General features: G+C 37.0%; 2 protein-coding genes across 8 annotated transcripts in view; one reads left to right on the top strand and one right to left on the bottom strand.

Annotated features, from left to right (window-relative positions):
* Positions 1-951: 951 nt before the first annotated feature.
* LOC137487691 (uncharacterized) lies at positions 952-3172 on the bottom strand. Of its 2 annotated transcripts, XM_087284275.1 has the most exons (4): positions 2793-3156; positions 1716-1850; positions 1536-1576; positions 952-1447 (listed from the first exon to the last, which is right to left on the bottom strand). In XM_087284275.1, exon 4 carries the CDS (start codon positions 1437-1439, stop codon positions 984-986), a length of 456 nt encoding a protein of 151 aa, XP_087140401.1. In that variant the 5' UTR covers positions 1440-1447; positions 1536-1576; positions 1716-1850; positions 2793-3156; the 3' UTR covers positions 952-983. The 2 variants fall into 2 exon arrangements, with proteins under 2 accessions (XP_087140401.1, XP_087140400.1); XM_087284274.1 differs by having other exon boundaries at positions 952-1576; positions 2793-3172.
* A 1956-nt stretch (positions 3173-5128) lies between these two features.
* The window catches only part of gpr4 (G protein-coupled receptor 4), a 50528-nt gene continuing 29879 nt past the window's right edge, over positions 5129-25777 (top strand). For 3 of the 6 annotated variants that reach the window (XR_015508698.1, XR_015508697.1, XM_087283150.1), the window contains exon 1: positions 5129-5442. The gene's annotated coding sequence lies outside the window, so the exon portion shown is untranslated. Of the gene's footprint in view, positions 5443-12905; positions 13148-25777 lie in introns of those variants that run through there. The other 3 variants (XR_015508695.1, XR_015508696.1, NM_001442804.1) reach the window with 1 other exon arrangement.

The raw sequence follows: 25777 nt of genomic DNA, 5'->3' as shown, positions 1-25777 counted from the left end.
CTTGAATAAGAAAATCAATTTGTACTGATAAACTGAAAAAAAATGCTGTGTTCCACACAATTACTTCATGTTGTCTCAACACAAGTCGATTAAATTAGCTTAATTGTTTTTACAAATTTAAGTGAACTGAACATAAAACAATTGTCCCCCCCCCCAAAAAAAAAAAAAACATTTATGTTAATTCAGGCAATTAAATGAGTAGATTGGATTAGCAACAACTAAACGTTGTATTTCAAAGCAGATCTTTATGTTATCACAAAGTTGCATAAAGCTGCAAATTGTATTTGTAGTTTGTTCATTTTCAGATACAATGCCGTGTGTGTGTGTGTGTGTGTGTGTGTGTGTGTGTGTGTGTGTGTGTGTGGCAGTTATTTTTTTTAAACATTGCATCAGTCACACCTGCGCTCTCTCATAAAGGCAAAGGGTCACAGGAGTTATCAAAAACGTAGATTTATTTACACTCACTTGAAGGACATTGAAAAGAGTATCATTGAACCATTTTACAGTTTTACTCAGTCGCTTTGGTGCATTTCTTACAACACTATTTACATTTGCACAACAGTTAATGCATTTCTCAAAACAATTTGTGCACAACATAGCAGTTTCTCCTTCCTTCCAACAAATGGACTTGGCCAGCCCAGTCACCAGACATGAACATTATTGAGCATGTCTAGGGTAATACTATTAGCTCCCTTAAGACATTTAGGGTATCAGTGGAGTCTTAAAAAGTCTTAAATCTCAAAAGCAAATTTTTAGGCCTTGAAATGAATAGTTCAACCAAAATAATAATTCTGTCCTCATTTCCTCAGCCTTCAGCTGTTATAAACCAGTTTGACTTTCTTTCTACGGGTTGAACAGAAATGAAGACATTTGTAAGAATGTTCGAAACCTGTAAGAACACATTCAACACTTCTGAAGCAGAAATTAAGCAGATAAACACAACACACTCTCTTCTGTTTTGTTCAACACAACTTTATTGAGTTTTACACTTTTCTCTGTCCCCATAAAAGAATATGGTGATTTTTCCCCCGCCGTGCAGCCTGGGCCTTGGAGGCAGGTCTGTTGTTGGGCCACATATGCTGCTTCTGTATTGGGAACTTTCTGTTCATCTCCTCTTTCAAACTGTAAATTGTCCTTGTCGTCATCCTCCTCCTGTTCACCACCCTCTCCTCCACCTCCTCCTTCCTTACAATGTCAGTAATTGTCTCTTTCTCCTTCATGTTCTTTTCCACCTCCTCACTTTCCTGTCCTTTCACCTCCTCCTCTTTTTCCACCACCTCCTCCTCCATCATCACTACCTCCTTCTCCACCACCACCTCCTCCTGCATCATCTCCTTCACTTCCTCCTTCTCCACCACCTCCTCTTCCTTTTCCACCACCTCCTTCTCCGTCATCACCACCTCCACTTCCTTCGCCACCACCTCCTCCTTCTGCATCATCTCCTTTACTTCCTCCTTCTCTACCACCTCCTCCTCCGTCATCACCACCTCCACTTCCTTCGCCACCACCTCCTCCTTCTGCATCATCTCCTTCACTTCCTCCTTTTTGACCACCGTCTTCTCATAGACCTCATAATCTGTTAGAAAACAAATGATTGCAGTTTGCACATACACACAGTCAGTTTCATGTTAAACTCCAGATGAGGGCAGTAAAAATACGGTTTATTCACAACATTATAGTCTAAAACATATCTAGATGCCAAAAGCATCATTTACCATCAGAGGATGGAAATCTGAAAGGCTCATAGCTGGGAGAGAAGCAGAACCATCTCAAGGCCGCTCTGATGAACAAAGCAACTTTGCTCTTCTTTTTCTTCTTCTCTGTCTCTTTCACTTTCTCCTTCTTGTCCTCTGTTAAAGGAAAACAATTGCACATCTTGACACACTTCTCCACAGTAATTTAAGAGGAAATTAAATGAACATTCACCAAAAACAAACACACAAATATATATATATATATATATATATATATATATATATATATATATATATATATATATATATATATATATATATTTGTGTATATAACTAAACCACACATTTACCATGATTTAAACATAATTTAACCATGAAATTTCACCTTTATTTTGTATTTTATTATTATTTATTGCAATCAACTATAATAATATGTAATTATTCTCATGTTTTATACAACTGGCTAAAGAAATAAATGGTCAATACACCAAACAATATAAAAATACATGTTCAGTGCACTTTATTTTAAAACAGAAAAGCGAATACTTCATTTTACTGTGGGATTTTAGACTAAAGTTGTGTTAGAAAAGCTAAAAAATAAGATTCAACATCAAACCATTTCATTAAGATGCACTTGAATGGCCTAATAATAGACTATAATATTTAGCATTCACTATTTCAGCATATTCTGTTTCTGCTATTCATTAACTGCAGCACTGTGATTAGCCAACTGATGAGATAATATCATCAATATGAACTAATAATGCCAGAGGTTATTATAATCGTACATCCTGCTATAGCCTCACTGTTAATGACACACTATTGAACTGTGTTTTACTGCATTTATGTGGTGTTTCTGTATTTTAAAGTTGCTTTGTGAAAATGACTGAAAATATACATATAATTCTGTAAACACCACAAGATAAATAGAGTAAATACAGGACTTTTGTTCTGTTACTGGCTGTGGATGTTACAGGAATGTGTTAACAGAGCTCTTTAAGAAAACAGCTGTCTATCAAACATTAGGTTTTAATAGTAAGTATATTATTATGTCAGGAAAACACTGGATATTCATATCAGAATGTAAATATGACTCACTATTAGTGCCGTTTAAAGGCAGTTCTTTGAGCTGCTGCATTTCCTTCTGGCTCTTGGAGATCTTGCTGGCTTTTGGGAAAGAGCTCTCCATTTCTGCAGCTGATGTCACGGGTGGAAGATGCTCAACCATGATGGAAATTTGGTTTTCAGGCTTTCTGTCAAAACTCTGGGTTTGGTAGCTGAAATATGAGGATTTCGGTCTTGCACCGTGAATCACTCAAATGGGCAGATGTTCAATCGCTGAGAAACACAAGAGGAGTTAGATATTCAGTCACTATGAAAGACACACCCGCTTAACGCCACTACAACAATCCAACAAGAGTTTCTCCTATGCTGCAAGGCTTAGAGTACACTTTTGGAATGCGTTCTGTTCTCAGAACACGCTTCACTATGGTAACCAGACCCTCCACTAACAAATGTTTTCTTTTAAAAACAAATGATTGAGGACATGTGCAAACCACATATAAGAAAATCTATGCTAAATAAATTGATCAAAAGCCTTCCTTAATACATAATCAGTTAGAAAATGATGCTACTGTAGACAAAGAAGCACAACAAATGAAGCGCGAGAGGGTTCTGTGAAACTCAAACCACAAAACTGACATTTATTGACAGAAATAATACAAATTAATTTGAAGTATTCAGTTTCAATGTGATCCATCCAGCAAGACGTATAGGAAAGAGCGGGGCACGAAGTAACACTTTTTGGTTTTGGCCAAATAATGAACGAATAGATTATAGTTGTGCACAGCTCTACCCAAAGGAAGTTTTTGTTTGTTATAAATAAGGGTGTATTTATTATTTTACACAATGCTGCGAATAAATTAGATTATAAATCTAGATTTAATAAATTATTATAAACATGTGAAACATACATATTCAGTGTCTTGTACTCAGATACCTCACTAAATGCAGTGATGTCTAACCTTACTGTAGTTTTCAAATGGCTGCACAAATATATACTGCTGTCTTGAGCATTTTTAGTGTCATTTAACTATCTTGTTCATAAGCAATGGTGTCAGGACTTTTCACCTTGATGACAGACACTTTCATTGAAATGAATACTTTCTTTTGAGGAATGAGCTATCTATTTTGAGCAAGTGACACGCTTTTGCAGGTTATCAACAAGGTTAAGCAGTTTGAACTAATTGTTTTGCGAATTGCATTAACTGTTGTGCAAAAATAGTGTTGTGAAAAATGCACCAAAGACACTGAGAAAAACTGTAACAAAACCATGATAATGTTGATAATCATTATAACTGGTCACTTCAGATGATGCAAACTGCATAATACTGTATGTAATTGTTCTAGTCTGTCTTTTTGGAAGATTTTCATGTACTTATTTGCTTCAAAGAAAATTGTCATGCTTTAATGATTCTTTTGGCTTGTGATGCCTTAACCAAGACTTTTTTGATAGCACAATTAAAGAAGAAAAATCCAGAACCAATGCTGTTGAAGAATATGTTGTAAGAGTACAGAATAAATTATTAATCAAAGAACTGAAGTACAGAAGATGGAATTTCTTACCAAAAATTAGAGTTTAGCAAGGCAAGCTTGAAGTCTTGATGGACGGACGGACCGATAAACAGACAGACAGACATATAGATAGATAGATAGATAGATAGATAGATAGATAGATAGATAGATAGATAGATAGATAGATAGATAGATAGATAGATAGATAGATAGATGGATGGATGGATGGATGGATGGATGGATGGATGGATGGATGGATGGATGGATGGATGGATGGATGGATGGATGGATGGATGGATGGATGGATGGATGGATGGATGGATGGATAGATAGATAGATAGATAGATAGATAGATAGATAGATAGATAGATAGATAGATAGATAGATAGATAGATTTAACAGTCTTGATTTCATAGACCTTATTAAAAGTTGTTGCATTTCTCTGAGTTACGACTGAATAATCTATCTTCTTCTTGTACATAATGTCTGCCATGCATTGCCTTATTTTACTAATATGCATTCAAAACTGAACCAGCAATAGAAGCTATACGCAAAGCAACTTTACAATACTTTTAAGAGTCGCTGCTATGTTAATGAACACAATAAACTTATGTTATGAGGTTAAGTTAAAAGCAACGTCGGCGTATTGTGCCCAAGATAGCCCTATAGTTGTCCTCAGGCAATGTAAGAGATTAACATACAGTACTGAACATTTCATGGAAAAGGCTTGCATTTACAGGACAGACAAGGCTATTTTTGTGTCAAGGTTAAAGCTCTAAGAAGTAATGACTTGGAACTATGTTTGCTACAACAAATTAAATTCTGCAGGTGAATTTAGCTCTTTCTAATTTGATACAGACATGCAGTATTGACAGTGCAAGTATCGAACGGTTTCAGGGTCCAGATGTTTTTGAATCGTACCCAGGCGAGGGCGATGAATTCATCTCTTCTTTCAAGATGTCAAATACTAATTGCGTTGCTCTTATCTCCTTGGAGATTTTACTGGTTTTGTTTATCAGGCTTGTTTGTGCAATGCATTTGACACACCATTTGTCACAGCTGCAGGTTGACTTGATGTAGCACTTCCTCATTACGGAGTCATTGTGACCTTATGTGACTGTGGTGGATTATGCGGCGACTGTCCATTCTTCAGACTCTGATTGATATAGTAAAGGTGAGTCTATCCTTGCTTATATCAAGACTGAATTGATACTTCATTATTGAGTATACAATGATGTTTATTTTGTATGAGATTATTAGCAAAGATATGTACAGTTGAAGACAATTTAAAGTATTTTCCAACTGCTGTTTAATAATGAGAATTGATTTTTAAAGCATTTTTTAAAAAGCCATTTTGATAACCAGTTTCTAATAACAATATCTGGCATGATTACCATACATAATATGTTTCTATAGTTATTATGCAAGATGTTAATATTCAGCTTCAAGTGCAATTTAAATGGTGTTTTGTTCGGTAGCCAATTTCATAAGGGGGCTAATGGTTTTGAACTAAATATTTCTTCATTTATTTTTATAAAAACTGCTCTTTTTCCCAGCCAAACTAAGAAAAATGAACTCAAAATCAAACTAAGTTGAAATGTGAAAGTATATACACTCACTGGCCACTTTATTAGGTACACCCGTCCAACTGCTACTGTAGTTAACGCAAATTTCAAATCAGCAGCAACTCAGTGCATTTAGGCATGTAGACAGGGACAGATTTAACCAATAAGCATAATAAGTGGCCGCTTACGGCCCAGGAAATCTGAGGGTCCTCAAATAAATTTCTAGAAGTATAATTATACATATACATTTTATGTTTAACATAATTTTCTGTCACATTTTGTATGATGATTGTATAAAAAATGTTATGTTTAATGTTTATTACATCCGCGCAAATGACCTCAATCATTTAGAAGTCCAGCAGTCAAATCGGGTAAAGATTTAGTTTTTAAAATGTAATATTTTATATATAATTTTTAGTTGTGAATTCATTTTAAGAAAACAAATCATTCAAAAAGTTTTACAAACTGCTTAACATGTTGTTGTTGTTATTATTATATTGCATTAAGACAAAATGTAGAAAAGGGGTGATTGAGTGATATAAGAAAAATTAATTAATTAAAAATAAATTAATACAGAAAAGGTGCATTTCAGAACTTTTGGGCCATGTGGCTGGAAGTGCTTAGGGCCCCCAATTCACTAAATCTGCCCCTGCATGTAGACATGGTCAAGGTCAAGGCGATCTGCTGCAATTTAAACCGAGCATCAGAATGGGGAAGAAAGGTGATTTAAGTGACTGTACGTGGCATGGTTGTTGGTGCCAGACAGGCTGGTATTTACTGGAATTTCAGAAACTGATTTTTACGCAACACCATCTCTAGGGTTTACAGAGAATAGTTTGAAAGGTCAGAGGAGAATGGCCAGACTGGTTTCGAGCTAATAGAAAGGCAACAGTAACTTAAATAACCACTCGTTACAATCGAGGTATGCAAAAGAGCATCTCTGAACACACAACACATTAAACCTTGAGGCAGATGGGCTACAGCAGCAGAAGTCCACACCTGGTGCCACTCCTGTCAGCTAAGAACAGGAAACTGAGGCTACAATTCTCACAGGCTCACCAAAATTGGACAATAGAAGATTGGAAAAACGTTGCCTGGTCTGATGAGTCTTGATTTCTGCTGCAACATTTGGATGGTAGGGTCAGAATTTAAATGATATGTCAACAACATGAAAGCATGGATCCATCAACAATTTAGGCTGTAGGTGGTGGTTTAATGGTTTGGGGGATATTTTCTTGGTACACTTTAGGCCCATTAGTACCAATTATCATCAAATCAACGCCACAGCCTACCTAAGTATTGCTGCTGACCATGTCCAGTCCTTTATGACCACAGTGTACCCATCTTCTGATGGCTACCTCCAGCAGGATAAAATGCCATGTCATAAAGCGTCAATCATCTTAGACCGGTCTCTTGATCATGACAATGAGTTTACTCTACTCAAATGGCCTCCACAGTCACCAGAACTCAATCCAATAGAGCACCTTTGGGATGTGGTGGAACGTGAGATTCGCATAATGGATATGCAGCTGACAAATTCGCAGCAACTGCGTGTTGCTATTATGTCAATATGAAGCTAACTTCCTGAGGAATATTTCTAGTACCTTGTTAAATCTTCGCCATGATGGACTAAAGCAGTTCTGAAGGCAAAAGGGGGTACTAGTAAGGTGTACCTATTAAAGTGGCCGGTAAGTGTATATATTATCAAAAATACTGAGAAAATGTTCTTGCTCCGTTAAATATAACAAAAATATTTGGAGAAGAATTACAATTTCACAAGAGGGCTAATAATTTTCCCTTTAACTGTATAAAGTTAGCGATATAACCCAAAAGTTTGTAATAATAATAAAAAAACAACTCTGGTAACATCTGGTCAACAAAGAAAAGTGTGCTATCTTAACATAGGCTGACTGGACAGTGAATTTTCAAGAGTGTTTCCAAGACTCAGCTGGAACGCACTGAGAGTGATGCATTCTTTGTTTGTTCATCAAACAATCAAACTGCTTTTATAACAAGGCACAAGATGTTTTTTTAGAAAGCCGGCGCTACCTCTAATCATGTTTTCTGGAAGAGAGTGCAGTTGGGAAGGCCTCGGCATGAGTTTTTAATGGACTCTAATGGGCTTGTTAGAGCCTTGGGAAAATTGTTTTGATGTACCGTACAGTATGGAGGTGAATCAATCCTTTGCAGGTAGGCTCAGGTTCTATGGTATAGTTGAAGACTGTTGTTGTCAATTATTCATTTATCGCCAATATAGAATTTTATAAAAACTATTTTTTATTAATTTAAGAGAAAGGAGTAAGTACTGACAAATATATATATATATATATATATATATATATATATATATATATATATATATATATATATATATATATATATATGTTGTTGTAGAGTTTATTGGAATTAAAATTAAAACCATTAAAGTGAACTTGTTATGCATCCTACAATTTATTTGTATTGTTTGTTTGTGTGTGTGGTTAGATCCCGTTTGCCTTCTGTCAAATGTGTTGTACATGCCTAAACCAGTAGCATTGGCAGATTTTTTGCTAGTTTGTCTTTACTCTTCTTTCACATTTAATAATTTATGTGTTCACACTTTAAAATAAGGTTTAATTAATGTTGGTTCATGTATTTTTTAATATGAACTAAGAATAACCAATACTTATGCATTTATTAGTCATTATTACTAATGGGTTATTAAAAATCCTAATTCATCCATGTTAAAATTAAGTAACATACTGTAAGTTAACATGAATTAATAGCTTTATTTCAATTAACTATCGTTAAAGAAGATACTGTAAATAAATGTAAACATTGTAATAAATGTGCTGTTCATGTTAGTAGATAAATATATTCACACTAACTAATACAACCTTATTGTAAAGTGTTGGCATTTATTATGACACACTGTATCGGTCAGTTTACTTGCAAAGACTGTAGAATACACAAGACATGTCACTCGTATCTTTTTGAATTGGGAAAAGTGTAAGGGTCAATATAGTGAATAAAGCCCCACCTACTAGTACAGGAGCTAAACATTGATCCCTATATGGTGAATAAATCCCTCTCTAGTACAGGAGCCAATCATCGATTGCTATAGACTGACGATACTCCTCGGAGTAGGGGGCTTCGGACCAGATGTGAGTTTCTGCAGATTTTGTGTGATTTGGATGTTTAGAAATGAAAGACTCAGTTGTTATTTAATTTCATTGGTGGTTCCTAACATGAAATTTAATGATAAGCTTGGCAAGCAGTTTTGGAGAGTTTGATATTTCCCCATTTACACAGAATGCCCGAGCATACTGCCCGAGAGGTGTTTCAAAGATGGCCGCCTATTAAAAAGACTTGCCTTAAAGGGACTTTGTAGATTGTAACTGCACCTTATGTTATCATTCCAATGTGAATTTTTGGTCTATGTGTAAACGTATTTAATCTATATTTGTTCTATTTAGTTTTGGATGTATGTTGTCAGTAGCACGTGCACATTACTGTTTAAATATGCAATATGCTTGAATAAATACTGAAATATTGGTTAAAAAAAATACATCTTGCAAACACAATTATAGTTCTGGATTTGAGTGAATGAAGACTGATTTGTCTCACAATCTGATAAGGTTGTACTCCAACATTTGAGATTTTTGAAATGTTTCTGAATCAAGTTGAGTTCATTCATGTGTAACACGAAAGATTAAAAACATGGATAAACATTGAAAAACATCATATTGCTATTACCATAATTATGTTTACCATAAACTTGTTTTGTAACAAGACTGACCACAATACAACCTGACAGGCCGAGATTCATTCAGATGCTATGTTTAGATGTTGATAGTGTTTCTGTAAAAACATTCCAAGTCCGAAGGTGTGCACAACTCCAAATATAATGTCAGGTTTTGTCATCTTGAAATTATGGCAATTATGTGATGTAAACCCAGCCAGTTTGTTGTGCTGTAAATAAATTTATCATACTACTACAAATAACAAGTAGGCTATATCACGAAAAAATGTTTAAACAAGAAAAGTCAATATATCGGTACTTGTGTCAGTTGTGTGAGATAAACCCTAAACAAATTTCTGTGTAAAGCCCCCCTGAAAGTCATTGAAATCAGGTTTACAACACATATGTACCGACCAAAACATTGAGTCAGTGTCAAAATTTGATAAATGACTGATACTGATTCTTATAACCAACAATTGATGTTGAATCAAAGTCAGTTTGCCATCTGGGATTGTACACATATCAACAAAATGCTAGTAAAAAAGGATTGTTGCCCTAAACAGGTAGGCTAACTAACTAGAGTATGCTGGAGTAATCGTTGTATACATATTGGATAATGTTTCTTTAGCCACAAAAAATGCAAACAGTTCTGTAATAAAAAATATAAATAAAGTCACTAAAACAGTGTTCAAGTGTTTTCAGAAAGTAAAAACACAATATATACTGTATTGCCAAGCCAAGAAAAACATGGTTCTCTCTGTAAAGGATAATGTCTGTACTTGAACATTGATGTCTACTGTAAGTATTGATAACAGTATTAAACATTTACAGCTTGCAGGTCTACCTTAATCATGTACTGTGGCCAACATGGAGTCTGCACATGCAGAAAACTGATTACTTGCAGATTGGTGAGGAAGTCATGCAGTCTATTTTTTATTTGTGTAAGTTAATATTTATTCCTTTTTTTATATAAGCAAATATTCTATATTATTGAATAACATACAGGTGTTTGGATGATTTGTGTACAATACAATTTGCAGAGTGATATATTTTAGGGTATTATATCTGTGAGTCATAAACAAGTCTCTTGGATTTGCATTGCAAACCTTAAATAATTTTTTTTTTAATCATGTACTCTAAAAATTATTTATTTTACTTAGATTTTTTTTTATCTATTTAACAACATTCTGCGAAGAAATAGCCACAAATCCACAGATTCTGTCTGGCCCTGGCTATAGGTCAACTGACCTGTCAGTCAACTACTGATAAAGTCTCAAGAGCACCAGTCCACTCTCTGTAAAGTAGACTTGCTTATCCATATTTAATGGAAGTCTCTTGAAGAAACATAGCCTATTGTAGCCTAACTAGCATGATTAAACACTAATATACTGTTTAAATCTGAAAACTGAACAAATTCTTGGCGCTTTGCTAATTGTGCCAGTTACTGGAAATGCACTGAAAAAAAAAAAAACCTCAAATCCTCTTTCTGTAAATCACTGAAACCAGAATCCAGGTGTAGCCTATTAGGGTCTTTATCATTATAAAATGCCTTTGAGATGTTAAAATTTTCAAAAAAGAAAAGTTTGAGATTTTTGATGTAACCACATAGTTGTTGTATTAATTAGACATTAGGCTGTAAGAATTTGGAAGTAGAAAAACTGTAAATTAACCTCAAATTGTCAACTCTGTCATGGACAAATTCAAAGTAGTATAAGTATATTTTCATTACAGTGTGATTATAAAATGTGTATTTACAGAAAGGTAATGTGTCCCTTTACCAACCCAACTTTTTAAATTTAGCAAAAAGCCTATTTGCAATAATAAAATAATGGACAAAATATTTATTTCCCAATAAAATATGGAATCGATGCACATTATTTTCAAAATAAAACCCAAGATCCAAAATATTTTGTCAAACTTTCAAACAATATTCCTGGACCTTATTGGTTAATAAGAAATTGCGGAAGATTGTTTAAAAGTTTATAAATAATTTGTTTATTTTCATAAAAGTTTAACATGACAGTGGTAAACAAGATGACAGGGTGGACATTGGCATGTATTTTTATTTCAAACAGTCAATGAGCTCCATTTTATGGAGGCTTGTATTGTCCACTCATTGATTGCATCTACTGGTGTAGTACTGTGTGTATATAAGAGTTGCAACATAAAAACATTAATTAATTACAATAAATAAATAAATAAATACATACATACATACATACATACATACATACATACATACATACATACATACATACATACATACATATGTACATACATGCATACATGCATACATACATACATACATAAATACATACATACATACATACATACATACATACATACATACATACATACATACATAAACAAAGTGTCAATAGCAATACATATGTTCACCCAAGGACGTATTTGAGACAGGGTGAACAATGAAGGGGTCATTTTTGGTTAAAGATATTTATTCAACACATGTTGTACCTGTAGCTGGTGAAACCTTTCCCTGTTTAAGCTCTTTGTACACAGTTAAAAAACTATATTTTTTGTATTTTTTATGATTTTTTTAAATTGTTAATTAATATTTTACTATGACATGGTGGACATGATAAGCTTGACAACATTCAGTTTCAAACACAATATGCGGGGGGAAAAAAGGAAAAATAAGTGTAGATAGTTACTATGTGCATAGCAGATGTTTTAACCTCCTCTCAAGAAAGGCAAAATAGTCATGGGGATGCCAATGAGTATCAGGGGGTTTCTTAAAGGAGCATTTACCACATCATGACAGGGTGGAGGACAGCATTTTTATGGACGCGTGCAAAACAATTAATAATATTATGAAAACAAAATAAGTATTATTAAAAAAAAGTAATTTTATCAAATAACTTGTTGAAGACAAAAATCACTGAAGTTGGCTGAGCAGTGTGTGGGATATGGCAAAATCACATCATTCAGAATATGGCAAAAATTTACAAAAAACATATTTCTGAACACTTATAATTCTACCTGCATGTGTGTAAAGGTTTAACCACTTAAAACATCAGAATTTCATTATTTTGCATTATGCTCATATAGAACTGATTCAATCTTGTGGGACATCAAATGCACTTTATAGTGGAAAAAATACTTTTAAACGTTTAGTCACATTTTGCACCATATTATTTTTTGTTTACCTATGGACTGGTTTATCTGCACCTAGTGCCATTGGAAATATAAAACAATAAATACAAATTGACAATGTTCTGAAATGTTTCATCTGCTTATCTTCGGCGTCAGTAGTGGCATCCCAGTAATGCAATGGGACGGTCAGTGTTGGAAGCGCACGTCACGTTTCTCCTCAAGCTCCACGAGCTGCGCGGTGCTCACTTTCAGTTTGCGCTTTGCAACTTCGCAAGTGTCTCTGCGTTTCCGCTGCTGTGATGCGACATAAAATGCTTCTTTATGCACGTGAGGCTCCATGTTTGATATTCAAATAAGGAAAACGAGAGCTTTATCAGGTTTATCGCTGTGCGTGCGGTTTGGAGACATAGGGAACATCACGTCTATCACCGGCGATATGAATGTCGATATTACTGAATGACCTAAGGACAGACTATCATGTAAGTTTCACCCCTTAGCTTTTACTTTGGACTTGAATGAAATGTTTGTTTTGTTTAGCTTATTAAAATGTCGCTTTAAGTACTTTTCAAACAAGTGTCAGGTTTTATTTAAACACATTTGCAACAAACCTGTACGTCTGCTGCCTTATTGACGTGACTTAATGTTTTCCAAATCTAATATTGAGTCATTTATACTTGTGAGATTACTAGACATTAAGCTGATAACGCATAGATGTAATAAAATGTTATTGTGGTCATTCTATAAAGTGTCTTTTCCATTTTGTAAAGGTTATTTTTTATGACTAAGGAAATAACATACACTTAATATCAGTGTTAATGTGTTGACAGTTTTACAGTTCATTTAGTCTGAAAACATTATGAGATTACACGTTGTTTACAAAGTGAGTGATATTTCTAATTTAATGTAAAGTAATATTAATTTCTAATGGAAAGTTATTAGGAAATTTAAAATCATATAATGCTCATATATAGCCTATCATATTTGTCTGCTTATAACTTCTCTTTGCGTTTTAACCTTTTAATGTAACATAATTGTAAAGGACAATAGCCCCCAGTAGTTATAATAAATCCTCTGTTGAGCACATGTGGATTATAGTGTGTGCAACTTCTCGCATCGTTTCTCAAGCAGTTTAACAAGCTATAAAGGCCTGGCTGCAGGTTTACAGCATGTGATTTGTGTGTGTACAATACAATATATTTTCACTCACATTCAACATATAAAAGCATCAGTTAAACAGTCATTGCGTATCCCTTTTTGGCGGGGAATGACAACAATATTCGTAAACAGATACCATTTCGTATTTCATTTCAGCTCAGTAGCTGTTGAATGAAATATGGTATGAATTCAATACAGGGGCTTTTGCATGTAAGCCCAGCACTTGAGATATGTTTTCTTCTCCCCTCGCAGCATCTTGTTTTCTCCAGCATGTGGTTGATCTTATTGAGGCAAAGGCCATTGTGGCACGTGAAATGTTTTCTGGAATGTTCCCTTGTGTCTTGGCCGATGTAGGTCTCCCTCTTGGTTTTGTTAGGAAACAAGCACAAACATTTAATCAGTCCTTGTGAGCAAAGAATAATTGCCTCTTGGGGATGCGAGATAAGAACTAACATTAAAAGCATGACTAGAAGAGAAGAGTAATCTTCATGTGAACCAATAAGGTGTCTGCTCCAGTGCCACCCGCCTGAGCTAATAAGGGTGTTTTGTGAGGGTAATGTCTGGTTTGAGCAGCAGATTGTGTGAGGGAAGCAATAACCCTGTGGCATGATGGCCCCACAAGTGGTTGTTTTCAAACTTGCTAATGAACTCATAGCAGTTTAGTGTATAATTAAATATGTGGAGTAATTTGTAGTTTAAACATACAGCAGAGGCAGATATTAAGGCTCACAGCTATTTGTATAAAGCTTTTTGTGGTCTGCTTTTTTTTTTTACTCACCTACCCTAATACAATGCCGTTTCTTGGAAAAAAAAAATAAAAACATGCCTGCGCTAATGTAAAGTGCACAGCGTGCTAAACGTATCATTGACTTTCTATTGAGCGGTTTGATCTTTTCAGCAACCTGACACTGACTTCACCGGAAACATGTTAGATATCAAGCTATATCATATTACGGCATCAGACATATGCTTATCTTGCGCATCGCTCTTCTCAGAACCCGAGGCTCAGTCTGGATCATGATTAACACGGTTGAGTTTTTCAATGGCTGGATCAGTAGAACCCTGTCTAAACATTCCCACCCTGTCAGCTGGGTTATGTAAAAAGTCAAAATGCACAATGTTGTTTGTCTCCTTCCTCTGTAGATGGTGTAACTCAACACATTCTGTGTAACTCGGCACGTTTATGGCTGTAATCTTCAGTCCCTTGTGGTCCACTGGACAAAAGTAGCAGCTTTTAGTGGAGCTATTGGTGTAGTCACTTGTGGCAGTATTGACGTGCGAGAATAAAATACGAAGGTTAGGTCATTGCTGATGATTCAGGTGGCTCGGGATAAAGGTTTTAAACCTTTTCTTTGGCTCTTATGAGCACAGCTTTTATGAGGCTTTCTTTTTTGCTGAAAGAAAAAATGTTGAAGAGTACGTGTGATTAATGAGATGCTGAAATTCAGAAAATATAAGCATGCAGTTTTGATACGAGAACACTCTTGTGTTTTTGTCATGTTGTGTGAGCTAAGACGTAATTCAGATCATTTTCCTTGTACAAAGGTCATGTCAATTATTATCACGTTAATGTTTTTATCAGCCTTGTTATCGACAAGGACTTTTGAAGGACCCATTAAGCTATTACTAGACTTTTATTGGAAGATAAAAGTGTGCCATTATGTTTTAGAGACACTCAGCCTCCAAGCTGTCAATCAGCTCCTTAAAGCGTCACTTGAGCTTCATGTTAAAATCACATTTGAAACCCTCTGAACCCATTAAAACACACATGAAACATCACTTTGGGGGAAAAAAAAACATGTCTACATGAATCAGTGTTCTAAAACTACTTATACATTTGCATAAAATGCGGTAAAAGGGCATCTTCTGGGCTACATGAGCAGATATGTGACAAAAATGTAGTAAGATAAATACGTTTGTCATAACATTTTGTTATAGTAGTTTAAAAATAAGCCTTTATATATATATATATATATATATATATATATATATATATATATATATATATATATATATATATATATATATATATATATATATATATATATATATATATTGGCCATGTAATCATGTTTAGTGTGGAAAGGTATGTTTTTGCTATTTTTCAGTGTGCATTTTTCCCATTACTTAGTATATGCATGCCTCTGTTCTCTAACAACTTTCTGCTAACATAACATAACTTTCTGAAAGCAACAACCTAATTTTACTTTAGACATTTTTACTTTTAAAACAACAGTTTCACAGTGGTGAAAAAACTTTGCTCTTCCGCTTGCCAGACAAAGTTAGTTACTCACCTTTGCAGGTGGTCTAGTACACAATTAGTAACATCTCATATACAAATATTGGCTATATTATAAAAACAATAATAATTTTAGGATAATGAATTCATAAAACATGATGACAGATATATTAAATTCTAAAATCTCAATAGAAACTTTGAACATAAATATGAGGTGACAATGTGATGTGGTCTCACGGTTCGGTTCGGTTACAATTATCATGCCATCAATTCGGTTAAATTTTTGGTGCATCACGGTGCATTGACGATGCTTTCCATACACAGTTTTATATTTTCTTCAGAGCACAGCAATGCTTGTGTTAAAATGTATAAATATATTTATATTTATTCGCTATTTGTAATACATTTTGTCCTTTAATACAAACAGTCAGATATATGAACTGTACCTTTAAACAACACAAGTATTTTTAGCAAATAAACAAATGTAAATATCCCACTCGCTTTCTGAGCCTTGTCTACCAAGTTCTTACACCCCTTTGATTGGTCACGCGCTCAACAGAAAGGGCTGTGATTGGCTCTTACGCTCTGGCACTCTTCATAGATGAGTGACTCTGATAAACGGCAGCGGGGATCACAGCTGGTCCATGATAGACATGGTGGAGAAAACTCTGCAGGCACGCGCTCGTGTCTGTATCCAGAAGTATAGGAAAAGTCATGCCAGCAGGTGAAATGTGCCAGTGAGAGAGAATGAGAGAGAAAGGGAGTTTACTTCTATTCTCTCAATCACAGTGAAATAGCGGCTTCTGTTGCAAGTGTCAGTGAAAGTTTGTCCAGAAAACACACACGCAGTGAAATTGTGCACAGTTTCTGAGTTTTTAAGTAGTTGGAGTGTTGTAAATACTCCCGCTCGCCTCCCTTGCCATAGTAAGCTACGATGACATAGCGCATATGAGATAAATGACGTCAGTATATAATAACCGGTTATGATTATTAATGAACCGATACCGAATTGTCCGCGTCTGCATTACGGTGCACCGAAGAAACAATTAATTCCTAATTTGTGTAGTATTGCTTGAAGCACCACTCAGACACATTCACTTTAAAATCAAGTTGCTTTCTGTAAATTAGCTGCAAATTAGTACAAGAAATTCACTGAGTGAAAAATATATATATTGAATAACATTGGTCTCAAACTGAATTCCTGGAAGGCCACAGCTCTGCACAGTTTGCTCCAACCCTAATCAAACACATCTGGTCAAACTAATCAAGGTGTTCAAGATTAACTATTAAGCAGGTGTGAGTTGGGGACTTCCCTCCCCCCAGATACTTCCTCCAGCTCCTGCGGAGGGGATCCTGAGGTGTTCCCAGGCTAGCTGAGAGACATAGGCCCCGTTTACACTAATGCGTTTTAGTTTGAAAACGCATACGTTTTGCTATGGTTACGCCAACCGTCCACACTACGCCGGAGTTCTCGAGCGCCGAAAACGGAGCGTTTCGAAAACGCTGGAGAGGCCGTTTTCATTCTGAAACGCTGCTGCTCCGTCTCAGTGTGGATGATGGAAAACGGAGACATCTGAAAACGGAGGCAGGGCTGCAGACATTCGCCTCTCTGATTGGGGCTTTTCCTCAATATTAAGTAGCCTAACACACACAGTTCAGTCCTGCATTCTCCCCTTGTAAGTTCAGACTTCGCAAGTTTGATCAAGGCTGCAGTCTCTTCTTCTCAGTTTGATATGGAAAACAGACTATACCGAGGACACGGGTAAATCTTCAAAGGGAACAGTGTACTTTATAACTTCATTCACATCACCCTGGCTACGTTGTTTCACTTTCTCAACAATAAAATGTAAACATGATTTAAGGAACTGCCTATTTTCATTTTAATATTAGCAACTTAGACAGCAGAAATATTGAGGCGTCGTGCTGCATGAGCGTCATCTTCACTGTGTGGATATTTATAACAAAACGGAGCCGATAACAACTGTCTCCTTTCAATTTCAGTGAAAATACAAAACACACCCTCTCTTTTGCTGAATATCAGTTTTAATAATCGATAATTATAAAAGTATAACATACAATAAGTTTATACATTATAGGAATTAAAGGCAAGGGGTCAGTGAATATAAATAATAGGCTACGTGGTTACATTAATCATTAACTTATCTTTGCGCTTAACCAAAACATGTTACCTGAGAAAAAGTAATAGATTCCAATGACCAAAGTCAGGGAATGTGTCGTTAGATAAAGACAACAAGATGAATGAAATATCCCGTTTAATAAATATAGTGAGATTAGATTCAGCGGGAGATGCTTGATGAGAAGTCCGACTAGCAGAGCTCTCATCTGGGTAGATGGGCTGCAGCGCTTGCCCGAGAGTGTCTGTGTGGTCACATGATGTGCGTTTTCAGCGTTTTGGTGTGGACGGAGAGCAGTTCAGAAACGCTGGGTAAAACGCGAGTGTGGACGCGGATCGTTTTCATTCTAAAACGCCGTTTTAAAACTAAAACGCACTAGTGTAAACCGGGCCATAGTCCTTTCAGTGTGTCCTGGGTTTTCCCCGAGGCCAGATGCTCGAGTTACCTCAACTGACTTCTCTCAATGTGGAGGAGCAGCGGCTCTACTTCTAGACCCTCCCGCGTGACAGAGCTCCTCACCCTATCTATAAGGTTGCGCCCTGCCACCCTGCAAAGGAAACTCATTTCGGCCACTTGTATCCAAGATCTTGTCCTTTTGGTCATGACCCAAACCTCATGACTATAGGTGAGAGTAGGAACGCAAGTTGTTCTGTAAATCGAGAGCTTTGCCTTTCGGCTCAGCTGCTTGTATACAACGAACTGGTACATCGACCGCATTACCAATTCGCTTGTCAATCTCACGTTCCATCGTTTCCTCACTCGTGAACTAAATCCCAAGATACTTGAACTCCTCCACCTGGGGTAAGGACTTTCCTTCAACCTGGAGATGGCAAACCACCTTTTTCTGGTGGAGCACCATAGCCTCAGACTTGGAGGTGCTGATTCTCATCCCAGCTGTGTCACACTGGGCAGCAAACCTGCATGCTGAAGGTCCATGTATGATGAAGCCCACAGAACAACATTGTCTGCAAATAACAGAGATGAAATCCTGTGGTCCCTGAACCGGACGCCCTCCGGCCCAAGGCTGTGCATAGAAATTCTATCCACACAGTATTTGAATAAAGCGTAAAAAAGGAGAAAGTATTTGATGTAAACAAATGACCTTTTTGGCTGCAGTCATGATGACCATAAACACTCAGTCGATTATGGGCTTCATTTAAATACAAGTTCATGAGAATCTTCCCTTTTCAGCTCCTTACCCTGTCTTGACCCTTCTAAACTATTTGGCCACTTCAGTGTGACATAAACTAATCCTTCTCTGCTTTGAAGTTTTTCTCAGCATGACACCGCATCTAGTTTCCTTTTAAACATCGCTCCAGTTTTTTGCTAAGCAGGTGCCAGCAATTTCCTCTTCTGTGCTGCAAGGCTGCCAAGTTTCAGCCTGTCAACACAATCACAGCTGAAACAGAACAATAGCAGAAGTGGACCAGATGCACCAGATGAGATGTGAAGGTGCTTCCTTTGAGCTTCATCAAAAAACAGCATGAAGGCGGCCGAGTGAGCTCAAAGCAGAATCAGTGTTGGACTCTCTCTCTGTTCTGTTTTGAGAAAACATACAGTATTGTCACGTTGATAGCTGTTCTAATTGCAATTCAGGGTAAAGGTGATTAGCATTTGTGAACGTGCCCAAAGCAGCGGGCCAGTTTAAGCCAAATTAAACCTTACCAATAAACCTCTTGACTTGAGTGGAAAATGTGGCACTTTTATTGAGGTCATTAATTCACCTTGCAGGATGCCTGCCCTGGTCTCTCTAGAGACACACGGCCGCCTCTCCACTGGAGCATAAAACACAGTTAGGAAAGGATTAAATACCTGCCCTGAATCAATAGCAAGGGAGACAGGCAGTTCTTAGTCAGCTCACCTGCCATGGTCAGCCTGCTATGTGGATGCAGTGTACTGATATAATGGACTGTTCCTTGTAAAGCACATTACTCTTCTCAGAAACTTTTATCTGAGAACAAGTAGCCTATAGTCAGTGGTCACAAAGGAAGATTTGGTTACAATAAGTATCGCCTAGTTGAGCAGTTTTACTGAGGAATCATTTGTTTAGACTAATTCTAAATTTACGCCGTTTAATTAACATTGATGAAGAAGCCATCAATCTCACAAAAGAGAATTCTAATGAAGCCAACAATTGATGTCTGTTGACATTGCGACCTCAGAGGGCTATTTGTGTGTGAATTAAAGGTTAAGAAGCTAAATTGTTGTGTATCTCTGAATGTTTGCATTTACTTATGTGTATGTGTGCGTAACAAACAGACATATCAGGAAGTCAGTTAGGGTTTGTTTTCCTTAAAACGAGGGTCAAACTTAATTGGGTTTTAGTAAAAGGTATTGTTTTTCATCACAAAAAGAGAAATTATTTACCGTATCCGGTTTGAAAGTTTGTGTAAAATTAATATTTGCAATATTTTGCTAACACACACTGTTATTTAGGAGAACAATTAAAGGTGCTATATGTAAGTTTTTGATTCGTCTAAAGCATAAAAATACCACAATATGTTTGCAGATGTTTATGAAACATGCCAAGTGAACATTCTTGTTTATCTGAAAAACAATGCTGAAGTCAGATATTCTGATTTGAAAATGTATGTTACGTGCCGGAACAATGTCTTTGTTTTGGTCATTTTAACCTGCCCAGTGCCAGTTTAACCAATTTATTTCAACACTTCAAGTTGCCTTAGTGGAAACCAGCGTATTTCATTCATTCAGTCAGGAAGGCTCTCAAAGTAAACATCCTTGACTGAAATGTGACCTCCGGTGGACAGTAGCAGACTACGAAACAAGTGGTGCTCGCTGCAGAGCCATTTGGGCGAGCTGAGCTCCAGCGAGGGGGAGCTTGAGCTTGAGCTCCACCTTTTTTGCACTTCTACGAGTGATGTCACTGGGGGTAGGGTTAGGGGTGGGGTTGGTGTAAGCATTAAAGGGTCACGAAACACCAAAACACATTTTTTGAGCTTTTGACAGTCGTATATGTGTCCCACACTGCTAAAAACACTATTAGGACACCTATATTTCACTAAAAAGTGTAAATTGGTTGTTTTTGCGTTATTTCAAGCAAATTCGTACTTCCTGTTTGAAACGAATTTTTGAAGCTGCGTCATGGTCATGACATAATAGCGTGTATTCCAGCGTGCAGACTGGGCGTCTGTGCCTGAGTGAGTCTTATTACGTCTTACAGTGTGATACATTAATGCATGAGTAAGGCTTGGTTCAAACCAATCAGCGCGCTCTATTGTGCAACTTCATTAATATTCATTTGTGTCACCGTGTTTACACCACAAAGACGCCACGTTGTGTTGGCAAAACAAGCGTGAAGTGTTGCTTTTATAGTTTGCTGCCGTTAAGTTTCGTTTTCATTTTCTCTCTGTGAGAGCTTATCTGGATCACGTGTGGATTACAGTGTACGCGACGCTCGACAACAATAACTTACGTGTCTAAAGGCTGGTTTATACTTCTGCGTCAAACACCGGCGTATGCTACGGCGCTGACGCATAGCCCTTCGCCGTGGCCATCGCCGTCACTGACGTGCACCTCTCAAAAAATGTAACTACACGTCGCAACGACGCGTAGCGTAAGCTCTGTGATTGGTCGGCTTGGTAGCGCTGACGAGTCTGGGCGGGACCAAGAGCCGCGCGAGCGATTGTTTACAAGTGTGGAGTCCCGTGAAGGAGCTCCGGATGGAAAGTTTTGTTTTGTGTTTACCTCATAGTTAAAGTTGTTGCACGTCCGCCGGTTCCTGCCTCAAATTGAGCGAGTTTGAGCCACTTGTACATCCCGGAAGTGTTCAGGAAAAGCAAAAAAGTAGCGAAGAAACTCGACACAGAGAAACATTTACACCTCACTGCCAACTAGCGTTTCGGAAGTGTTAATGCAGGCCGACAGAGACAGCGCGCAGAAGTATAAATGCACAGCCACGCGCGTTGCCTGCGCCGTGGGTTACGCCGGTCACCTGACGCAGAAGTATAAATCAGGCTTAAGGAGGATTATTGTTTACCTGAGAGCTGTTCTCATCTGCAAACGCTGAAATCTGGATTTGCTTGTAGTATTCTCTCCATAAAGACGCGGCTCTAGTTGCTGGTGATTGTCCTGTCTCTACAGATTTGGTAAGTGAGAGACCAGTGCTCTTTGTTTATTCAGTTTGTTCATATCGAATTAAGTTAACTATAGCACTGAGTGCAGAAATGTTAGCACCGCATTTAGTGACCGGAATAACACACGCGGCTTTCTGACGCTACCTGCCGTGTGCATCTAAGTTTCCGGGAAATGCGGAGGGGTTTTTTCTCTCATTTGCCGTGCGGTATCAAACATTGCATGAAAAATACACGCTTAGAGCAGATCCTCGAATCAAATATCTCGTTTGTCGCGAGGGGCATGAATGAATTCCCTGAATGAAAGAGCCAAACTGCAGTTAAAGTCCAACATTTATTAATTCAGCAAATAATTCGACTACAGATGTCCATGTAGGTTAAACACCACCGCTTTCTCCTGTCTGTGTGGGTGTGTATTTTGACTCTGAAACTCGCGCGTGCACAAATAGACACTCCCACACCATCCCACTTTAGTTCCTCCGACACTCCCCCCTAAACAGAGCTGGACACGCCCACTTTTCTGACTTTTTCGAAAGTAGAGGTGTGAAAACACCCTGCTGAAACGAGGGGGTTTCATGGCCCTTTAAAACAGCTTACAGGAGGCAGAACGAGAGCTCATGCTCCCCCTCGCTGGAGCTCAGCTCTGCTCAAATGGCTCTGCAGCGAGCACCCTCTCCTCCGAAATGAGACACAGATTCAGAGTTCCACATGAGGTTATTAATGAACAAATAATATAAATATTACAAACGTTAACAGTTGAGCAGTTAACATTGTAACCCCATGTCCTAACAACACACTTCGTGACGAGTTACGCAGTGGTAAGCAATTTGGCTATTTGCGCCGGCCATTTAGAAGCACAGAATAGTGCACTTACTGCACTCCTACAAAATGGTAAGGTTTATAATCTAATTAATACATATTAAACCTCATTAATATTATTGAATGTACATGCTGAATCACTCATATGTGTTGGCTTACACTGAGTCACAGTTCTAAAGTTTTATTTTATTTTCAAGATCTGATATCTGAACTGTCTGCTACTGCTATTAGTAGTATATATACATATGAAAAGTAGTATATTTAGTTTATATAAATGTCATATAAAAATGACATTCAAACTTACCTAACATTTGACAGTGAATAAAGCACAAGGTGTACCTGAGGTGATCATTGTCAGTTTTCTGTTGTTCAGCTGCAAGAGGTAAAAAACTGTTTCTAACTCCTTTTTTTACGGAAAGTATTTTTTCTGATGCGTGCTGTTGCTTTTATTTAGAACACGGTTTAAATCAACCTTTAGGCTCGACCGCCACACTGCTGTTGGTGTCTTTTTTTTAACTAGATGTGCAATACGTAGTTCAGCCACTGGGTGTCAAACTTACATACTACACCTTTAAAAATATACCGATAGATTCCTTCATGGGAATGATGTGCAAAAAGAAAGCTTTACCCTCTTTTCAATGTTCTGTTTTAGTTGAAAGTACATCGACATACTGAAATAAAAGTCTCAGCAACATCCTGTTCACACAGACTTTAAAAAATTAAGGCTCTAAATGGAATTTTTATAAAGATGCAATAGAACCATTTTTGACACTTACTGTATGGCTGCTGAAAATTCATCTTTGCCATCACAGGAATCACTCAGGAATATATTTGATCCTACTTTCCCATTTGCACTGTTTAAAACTTGCATCAGCAATGAGAGACAGAACTATTAATACTTGAATACATGCAAGCATGAGTGACATTTGAGAGATACAGCGGATCTCTTCAGCGGAAATTTGGTCTGTTCCTGACATAAAGCATTTCATAATGGCTGCATGAGTACTATAAACCACTTTTATAGTATCCTCTTTTTGCTGTTCCTGGTCACTGTGATATCCGCTTTTGTTTAATTGTTGCAGGCAAATTATTTCTTTAATTGTGATAACAGCAACACCCTTACAATGTATATTTAGTAAGCCAACATACAATTAAAAGCTTAATATAGAAGTGAAGTTCATCGCTACTTAGGTGCATGGATTTCTAAATGCACTTTAAAAATGTCATGTGGGTGGAGTGTATTGTCGCAAAATTGGACATAAGTTTAAGAGTATACTGGACAAGGTCACTCGTGCTGTCATGGGTAATGTTTAATTGTGTACAACATTTAATTTAAAGATGTAATATGTTTTTTTTTTATTAAATTATTCAAAAACTACAAGAACAGTGTTAGATACAGTATTTTAGTGACTTGCATGATCTCAGATGTTTCAAAAAATGTTTTTAATTAGTGGCACGGATCATGTCACGTGTGGCCATGCTAGTGACATCATACATACTCGATTCCAATTTGGTTTTATAGAAAACAGTGAAACAGCAAAAATACTTTAATGTGTTGTGCACTTTATTATACTATAGCAAAACCTAAAAATGTAATTACTATTATAAACAATGTGATCACAGCTGTCATCTGTGGCATAATGTTGCACTTGTCATTCTTTTTGCTTAGATGGCTTTCAGTCTTATATGCTACCATGAAAATAAGTCTTGAATGCTTCAGCTAACCCATGAACATTATATCTGCAAGAGTCCGTAGGATTTAATGAGAATGAAAACTCCCACGATTCCACACTCAGTCATGGCATCATTAAAATATGCATTTGTTTGTTGTGAATATGCACCCTCTAGTGGCGAAAATGGCAAAATGTGTCTTTAATTGTCAATATTTAGAGATTTCTCTAACGATGCAATTACACCAGACGAAGCATCAAGCACAAGTTATTTACATGTGAAGTCAATGCAAAGACGCGAATAGCGCCACAGGATGTCTTGATGTAACATGTGTGGTTCACATGATGCGAATGACGTGATTCGCGTGAATGAATAGCTTGAGTTGGAAAATTTGATCTTTAGCCAACATTCACACTGTTAACCAATCAGCAGCTTGCTATTGTAGGGGCGTGATTATGACCTATCAATGCGGTTCGCATGAATGAATTGCTTGAGTTGAAAAATCTGAACATTAGTTGTCATTCGCGCTGTTGATGGTGTCCCGAGGGAAATTTCCTGCCAACAAAGTATAACAGCTAACATCGAACTGGGCTTGGTTTAGTCGGAAACGTCACTGAAAGCTTCCATCATCCAGGTATAGTTTCTGAAGGAGTTTATGAACTCACAGAGCTGGGTGCACCTCTGTAAGGATCTAGTAGACTCAGACATGGCGCTGAATGAATCTACGCTGTTTTTCAGCCTTCCTAAAACACATAAAGAACAGCTACTCTCAACAAAATCTATATTAGCGATTTAGCAATAAAACTTTAGAGTCACTGGGCAGACAGATGCACCGCCCATCATGCAAATCCACATCTATTGTGAAGTAAATGAGGCTAATTTCATGCGCAAATGAAGTGAGTAAACTCAAAATGTTTGCGCGTCTATTTACGCACAAATAGTGCAATTTATTTGTGCAAGCCATGTCTTTTGTGAACGCCGCATAGGAATTTCAGTTCA

The sequence above is a fragment of the Danio rerio genome, chromosome 15, assembly GCF_052040795.2.
Source record: "Danio rerio strain M-AB ecotype USA chromosome 15, GRCz13ab, whole genome shotgun sequence".
NCBI lineage: Eukaryota > Metazoa > Chordata > Actinopteri > Cypriniformes > Danionidae > Danio > Danio rerio.
The sequence above is the reverse complement of the archived record's forward strand: the minus strand, read 5'-3'. Positions and strand labels throughout refer to the sequence as shown.

What these genes read in the sequence shown, in the direction of transcription:
- LOC137487691 (XM_087284274.1), bottom strand. Translation starts at nt 2,922, where the DNA reads ATGGTTGAGCATCTTCCACCCGTGACATCAGCTGCAGAAATGGAGAGC. An exon ending in GCCTTTAAACGGCACTAATA is followed by an intron (nt 1,851 to 2,792) that starts GTGAGTCATATT and finishes TTCCTTTAACAG; the next exon opens with AGGACAAGAAGGAGAAAGTG. An exon ending in CAGATTTCCATCCTCTGATG is followed by an intron (nt 1,577 to 1,715) that starts GTAAATGATGCT and finishes GTTTTCTAACAG; the next exon opens with ATTATGAGGTCTATGAGAAG.